At 41.8% G+C, this 8,225-nt stretch overlaps 1 protein-coding gene across 1 annotated transcript; it reads right to left on the bottom strand.

Moving 5' to 3' along the window:
* Positions 1–4,492: 4,492 nt before the first annotated feature.
* LOC123427471 lies at positions 4,493–7,920 on the bottom strand. Its single transcript, XM_045111525.1, has 3 exons — positions 7,579–7,920; positions 6,138–6,288; positions 4,493–5,010 (listed from the first exon to the last, which is right to left on the bottom strand). Exons 1-3 carry the CDS (start codon positions 7,768–7,770, stop codon positions 4,709–4,711), a joined length of 645 nt encoding a protein of 214 aa, XP_044967460.1. The 5' UTR covers positions 7,771–7,920; the 3' UTR covers positions 4,493–4,708.
* Positions 7,921–8,225: the final 305 nt, after the last annotated feature.

The raw sequence follows: 8,225 nt of genomic DNA, 5'->3' as shown, positions 1-8,225 counted from the left end.
GTGTTCTACTCGAGAAGACATCTACGCATGAACCTAGCTCATGATGCCACTGTTGGGGAATGTCGCATGGGAAACAAAAATTTTCCTACGCGCACGAAGACCTATCATGGTGATGTCCATCTACGAGAGGGGATATTCGATCTACGTACCCTTGTAGATCGGACAGCAGAATCGTTAAGAAACGCGGTTGAAATAGTGGAACGTCCTCACGTCCCTCGATCCGCCCCGCGAACCGTCCCGCGATCAGTCCCACGATCTAGTGTCGAACGGACGGCACCTCCGCGTTCAGCACACGTACAGCTCGACGATGATCTCGGCCTTCTTGATCCAGCAAGAGAGACGGAGAGGTAGATGAGTTCTCCGGCAATGTGACGGCGCTACGGAGGTTGGTGATGATCTTATCTCGGCAGGGCTCCGCCCGAGCTCCGCAGAAACGCGATCTAGAGGTAAAACCGTGGAGATATGTGGTCGGGCTGCCGTGGCAAAAGTTGTCTCAAATCAGCCCTAAAACCTCCGTATATATAGGGGGGAGAGGGGGAGCCTTGCCTTGGGGCTCAAGGAGCCCCAAGGGGGCCGGCCGAGCCAAGGGGGGGAGTCCTCCCCTTCCAAACCGAATCCAACTAGGTTTGGAAGGAGGAGTCCTTCCCCTTTTTCCCACCTCCTCCCTTTTTTTTCTTTTTTCTTTGATTTTCTTCCTATGGCGCATAGGGCCTTCTTGGGCTGTCCCACCAGCCCACCAAGGGCTGGTGCGCCACCCCCAAGGCCTATGGGCTTCCCTGGGGTGGGTCCCCCCCCCCCCCCCCGGTGAACATCCGGAACCCATTCGTCATTCCCGGTAACTCCGAAAACCTTACGGTAATCAAATGAGGTCATCCTATATATCAATCTTCGTTTCCGGACCATTCCGGAAACCCTCGTGACGTTCGTGATCTCATCCGGGACTCCGTACAACATTCGGTAACCAACCATATAACTCAAATACGCATAAAACAACGTCGAACCTTAAGTGTGCAGACCCTGCGGGTTCGAGAACTATGCAGACATGACCCGAGTGACTCCTCGGTCAATATCCAATAGCGGTACCTGGATGCCCATATTGGATCCCACATATTCTACGAAGATCTTATCGTTTGAACCTCAGTGCCAAGAATTCATATAATCCCGTATGTCATTCCCTTTGTCCTTCGGCATGTTACTTGCCCGAGATTCGATCGTCAGTATCCGTATGCCTATTTCAATCTCGTTTACCGGCAAGTCTCTTTACTCGTTCCGTAATACAAGATCCCGCAACTTACACTAAGTCACATTGCTTGCAAGGCTTGTGCGTGATGTTGTATTACCGAGTGGGCCCTGAGATACCTCTCCGTCACACGGAGTGACAAATCCGAGTCTCGATCCATACTAACTCAACGAACACCTTCGGAGATACCTGTAGAGCATCTTTATAGTCACCCAGTTACGTTGCGACTTTTGATACACACAAAGTATTCCTCCGGTGTCAGTGAGTTATATGATCTCATGGTCATAGGAACAAATACTTGACACGCAGAAAACAGTAGCAACAAAATGACACGATCAACATGCTACGTCTATTAGTTTGGGTCTAGTCCATCACGTGATTCTCCTAATGACGTGATCCAGTTATCAAGCAACAACACCTTGTTCATAATCAGAAGACCCTGACTATCTTTGATCAACTCGCTAGCCAACTAGAGGCTTGCTAGGGACAGTGTTTTGTCTATGTATCCACACATGTATATAAGTCTTCATTCAATACAATTATAGCATGGATAATAAACGATTATCTTGATACATGAATTATAATAATAACTATATTTATTATTGCCTCTAGGGCATAATTCCAACAGAATGTATCACATGCACTTGTAAATTCTATCATTTTTGTGATTTCAGAAAACACAAGCTCTCTATTTTCGGGTGAAATGCCATATATTTGGGAAAGGAAGTCCCCGTCCTTGGGTCTCTCTATCCCTTCCAAAAGCTGGTTCACAAGCTGCGGATCCAACGTATGATTGAAAAAATCTTTTATAAAAGAATGGACGTTAGAGACGCTTTGTACTGTTTGTACTGTTAATTCTAAATTTTCCATTTGAGGGTAACTCCAGCTTTTTCAGCTCTGCTCCCGAAAAGAGAAAGTCGTGGCGCTACCGGTGCACCGGATGTCGTAGGATATTTAAAAAATCTGAAGAAAAAAACTAACACATTAACACAACATCAATGTATGTTATCACAAGATTTTGTATCAAAACCGAACACTTGAGATACAAAAATGAAGTTTATGACATCTATGTGATAATGAGTCTAATCTAAAATCCAACTTATGTTATGCGCTCTTTAGTGTTGAAATGATCATTAAGTTTTCGGAGCTACATTCGAATTTTGACTTCAAATTTTGTGGCAACCTACATTGCTGCTATGTGAATGTGTTGAATTTGTTTCAGAATTTTTGTACATTTTAAAGTGTGCAATGTAGTTTGGTGCACGAGATATTCTCCTGCTGGGCAGCATATTTAGTCACTAAATCTGGAGAACAATGCTAGCGACATGGTTCACTGGCTGGAGGTCATTGGTTTGGGTAATGTATCTGGTGCACCGTGGGCAATTGGTGCTACCGGTGCACTGGACCACCGTTACATATTTTAAAATGTTTAAAAAATCAAAAACAAATTTAGTGCATTGACACAACATCAATGTATGCTGTCACAAAAAATGAAATCAATATTCGAAACATCGCTTGAGATACAAAAATAACAAATTTGACACTGAATAGTACATAACACAAGTTGGGCTTCAGATTTGGCCCATTAGCACATTGATGCCGAATTTGTTATTTTTATATCTTGAACAATGTTCCAAATTTTAATTTGATTTTTTGTGACAACATGTAATGATATTTTGTAGATGCACTAATTTTTTCGGATTTTTTCAAACACCTTAAAATGTGTAATGGTGGTTCGGTGCACCGGTAGCACTAATTGGCCCGATACACCCCCATTGGTTTGATCCTCGCTCACACATTTTTAAATTGTTCGCTCGTAGTTGGGTTGGCCAATCAGATGAGCCCCCTATACGGCATGTGTTTGTTGGACGCAAGACACGTTATATAGGAGCTCCACTTATCGTGATGTATAGACACACCCGCTAGAAGTACGCAGCTGATATGAATCGCCCGCTCCAAGCGATAAGGCTCTGATTGCATACTCGCACTTGCCGTGGGCCAGACCATTGAATCACGCGGGGTCGCTATAGCGGCTGGTTTTGGGAAGTTCTGGAAGTCCCCTACTATTTTTGGATACTTCCTGGTTATTTTTCAAAAACTTTGATCTGATCTTTTTACTAGTTTTTTGTTTTCTTTGGGTTAGTTTTTTCTCATTCTATTTTTGTTTAATTTTCCAAAAAACTAAAAATATTGAATTTTATGAAAAATATTTTTTTAGAAATACATTTACGTTTTTAAAATTTATTTGTGTTTTTTCTAAATATAATAATTTCTGATTTTTTTTAAATTCCAAAAAAGTTCACAAAATTCAGAAATATTGTTCACACATTTTAAATCTTGCTCAGGATGTAAATTTATTTTCAGGGTTTTATATAATTGTTTGCAATTGTTTTTGAATTTGTGAACATTTGTTTATGTATTTACAAATAATGTATTCAGTTTAACTTTATTTAAATTCACAGCCTTTTTGAGTTCATAAATGGTTTTTGTACTTTGTCTTATTTTTGTCATATATGGAGTGAGGATTTTTGGAAACCGAGCTCCAGGCAACTCTGTATTTTGAGAATATCGGAAAGCATATTTGGAAGTTTCAAAAAAATCTGAAAAAGATCTGTTGAAACATATATGTATTCCGCAAAAACGTGTTAAATTTTGTTTAATAATGTTGTGGTTTGTAGGCTATACATAATAAACAAATTCCGGCCGACAACAAAAATGAAAGGCCCGTTTAAAAATGTGTATTTGCCTTTTTTCTATAAGCCACATGGGGAAGTATAATGCCGTTAAATTTTGCACATACATAGTATACATGTGTATGTGTTTTCACGAATAAATTCAAAAAAAAATCGTGATCTAAGAAAATGAAATTTGAAAACGAGCTCGGCCTCTGTTGGCATTTTCCAATATATATGTGATAATTAGCACAATTAGATTACATATTAAGAGCAGCAAGCAATTTTCTTTGATATATGAGAATATAAATTGAAGACTAACCTTGTGTGTTAGGTTTATACAAGAGTTCACTTGAATTGCAGTTACTACTATGTAGAGCTGGCATAGAGTTCACATGAATTTGTTGCAGTTCGTCTAGTTTATTTGGAGCAGCCAATGTTGCGGTTGACAGAGCAGCAAATGACCACCGAGCAGAGATATTACATTTCGTATGGTATAGTGCATGACTGGTTCTACACCAAGATACTATGAACTTACTAGTTACTACTAAATTTCTGTGCAGATGCTCAATGACAAGAGTTCGAGGTCTCAGACGATTGGAATTCATAAGGCACATACTGCACCCTGACCGAGCTCATACAGATTAAGATATCACACATAAATATAAGGTTATGTCATTATAGCTAATTATAATCAAAGCTAATATACATACATTAATCAAATAGACAGGAATGACATCCAATTTTACCCTAGGGATAAGAGTCACTTCCTTGCCATCACTGATGGCAATCACGATTACTCGGCCCCTGTGCTGAGTTGCCTCTCGTCCTCAGAATAGTCGCAGAAGTTGTTTGTGGCCGCCCCACCCGGAAACACGTTAAGCTTATCAACCATCTTGGCACAGTCCTTGAATAGTTCATAGCGCTGCGCCTTCTCCTCATCATCCTTGTAGGTGCGATGGTACTCAGTCATCCACTCCTCGAACCTCTTCTTCATGACATCCTCCTTGTATGTGCGGTGATACCTGGCCATCCACTCATCATACCTCTTCTTGAAGGCTTCCCCCTTCAAGGCCTCCTCACGAACAAGATTGCGACCTGAGATAAAAGGTGAGACAAGATTCATGATGAGGATCAACTAACAAGGCCACAGATCCAGGGGCTGATCAGTTTAATGCCAACATTTGCCTTTCCAAATTTCAGCAAGCCAAAGTTGGGGCTTGGCAACATATTGTCAGCCAATAATTTTAAAAGTTATGATTGGTATTTTGCCAACTACTAATGTAATTTGCCAAATGACATAGCCACCTAGGCATGCCAGTTTCTGTTCGCATGCTAAATATTGGCAAGGCACCTATTTGGCCCCCAAATGTAGATCTGTTTCATGCATATTGGCCCCTCTGCATCCCCGTTTTGATACGATACCATATTACTAATAGGTGCAGTAATTTGTTCAAAACTTTCAAATGTGTAACTATGATGTTGTTTAAATAACACAGAGAGATTTCAATTCCAATTAGCGTCCAGTGGAAAAATCTACGTGAATAGAGTTCCAATTCTATTGACATAGTCCAATTAATTGGATTAAACTATATCCTCTGAAGCTAAACAGTTCATCCAACATCTTACTCCTCCTTATATGGCGAGACTCTCTCTTTTACAAGGCAAGACTCACCCTCTTATAAACAATAGCATTGAGACTATACTAGCCCACTAGTTGATTTTTCGCTGATAGTAGTTTAATATTGCTTTAGAGAAACAAATTAGTAAATCGACTGCAAGCATATTACATCAGAATTTCAATTCAATTACTCAACTTAGATAAATCCAATATGTAGGCTTAGGTTTGAAGATTTTGAATTAAAGTTATGCATCTGCACGACCATAAAAATGAAGGCACGTGCACGGCTAATAATAAAGCTCAGAACAGTAAATAGTCACAATCAACACCATAGCTTACACAACTACTATGTATTTTCCTACTTGCCTACCAAGTTGCCCATGCCACAGCCCATTTGATCTCTTGCAAGGTACAGCAAAATTTTGGTATATATGGCTTGCTAGTCATGCCTGCATGCATATCTGTATTACTAGAGCGGATACATTTTCTGGTTCATGTCTCGTTGATCCAATTAAGAATCCAATCAAACCGGTTAGTGCTCAACACTTGCAAACAAACTAATTTGAAGAATACTGAGCTTGAGGAACAGGGCCAGTAAGCTAACCATCGTGAACGTAGAAAGAAACAGTTTCAGGTGCTCCATATGGACTATGGAAACAAAACTTGTACGTTCCACCCCTTGGAGCATTAAACTCAAATTTCTCGCCAGATATTCCCTTCAACGTATATACAGTGTTACCGCCTCGTGAAGTTACCTATGTTCACAAACAGTATTATCAAACATGAGCAAGGGGGTCCATGGATCAATTGCTAAATGAAACATACTAAACAATTATTAACAACAGCATATAAAATGCAATTGCTCATAAGCAAACATAACATGTCAAAAAACATCAGATTAGCTTCTAGTGTGGATATTAACAAACTAAATGAAAATAGGGGAACATGTAAGTCTTTAAACTAAATTGAATTAGTAACTATTAAGAAATAAATAAATGTTCAGATGCGAGAACTGAGTCCAGACAAATTATTCTTTTTACAATCGTAGCAGATAAAGTAGGACCAAGTTGGGTATCCCGTAATAACCAGCAAATGCTGTTGAGCATGATGAGCAACATAAAGTTGATTATATAGTTGCAAAACAAGTTCTGATAACAACAAACCTAAAACCTAATATAAAGAAATTGGTATGAAGTGAACCGAGACATATAAACTAATATATCTAAACCTAAAACTTCACAGCAATTTGTTGTAGCATGCTGAAGCTACCATTGAGGTAAGAAGAAACTTAGATACTTGATTTGCCTCATAGAAATCGTTAAAAATATGGCCTCGTGTATTTATCTAAAGTACCACACCAGTTCACTTTGCACATTGTCGATATGCATGATACTCCACCTATATGTGCATCCCCAAAATTTCAATTTTTTCGACTTAAAAAGAAAGATAAGAAAGCTGATACAGCGCTGGGGATTGCGTCGATACAGCGGCGACATGGGAGCGCAGCCCAGAAAGCTGGGCGCTGGTGCTGAGCTGCGGATGCTTCTGCTTTGCATTAGCTTGTATCTCGTATGCAACCATGATGTATATTGATGCTGCTTGCTGCAGGTGAGCTGCTGATTTTGCTCCTGCGCTCTCTAGGGAGTGACATACCGACATGGGCATCTGTAGGCAGTGGCATGACACTATGACAGGCAGCCTATCTTCAATTGGGGGGGACTGTTACTGTTCTGTGTATCTCAAATCCAAATACTATCAAATGATGTACGTAGTTTGCAAGCACCAATAGTCCACCAGGAACTGAGGGAGTAGAATAGAAGTAAACAAAAATCATGCAGATTACTAATCGCCAAATCGACAAGCCGAATCGCAGATCCCCGAGATTCGATGCGGGACCAAATTCAAGCCGGCAGCCCCCATAATATAGATCCATACGAACACAACCCATAATCGAGTACGTACAAATCAACCAGAAGATCATGGCATCCAAATCAAATCCGCGCGAAGAATGCGATGAGGAGGAGGGAGATGAATCGGGCGAGTACCGTGAAGTCGATGCCGGGGTCGGGGCGGTCGGAGCTCCAGAAGATGTCATGGTCGACGACGACGAAATCCCCCGACACGAAGTTGCCCTCGTAGGGCACCAACTCGTGGATGCAGTCGCCGGTTTCGGCGGCCGCCGCCACCAGCGCCGCTGCCAGTACCAGCAGCACCACCGCCGGCCGCCACCACGCCATGGCAGCTAGCGCGACCGTGGAGACCCGGTCTGGATTCCGGGTTGGGCGAGGAGCGCGGCGAGCCGGTCGGTTTCGCTTGGGTTCGGGAGGAGAGAGAGTGAGGGCGACTCTGGGATCCCCGTCCGATCTCCTCGGCTACACGAGAAGTCGAGCACGGCCCGCAGTAATCGTGCCTTGGCGGGTCATGCCGGCCCACGTACCCAGCCTCCACACCCAAACACAACACGGGAGCTATACAAATCGGTTCGTCGACACGTCAGGTCCGATGGCCTGCTAGGCTTTTTAGTCTTTTAGGCTGATTTTATAGGCCGATTTTAATCTGTTGGATTATTTTCTATCTTATATATATATAAATAAATAAATAAACTGTAAACAGGTCGTGCCTTGTCGGCCCGTGTGTCCAGCCTTCAGATCCACGCACGGTCCGAAATGGGTTGCATGCCTGGCATAACCCG

The sequence above is a fragment of the Hordeum vulgare genome, chromosome 2H (assembly GCF_904849725.1).
Source record: "Hordeum vulgare subsp. vulgare chromosome 2H, MorexV3_pseudomolecules_assembly, whole genome shotgun sequence".
Taxonomy (NCBI): Eukaryota; Viridiplantae; Streptophyta; class Magnoliopsida; order Poales; family Poaceae; genus Hordeum; species Hordeum vulgare.
This window is presented reverse-complemented; position numbering and strand designations above follow the sequence as displayed.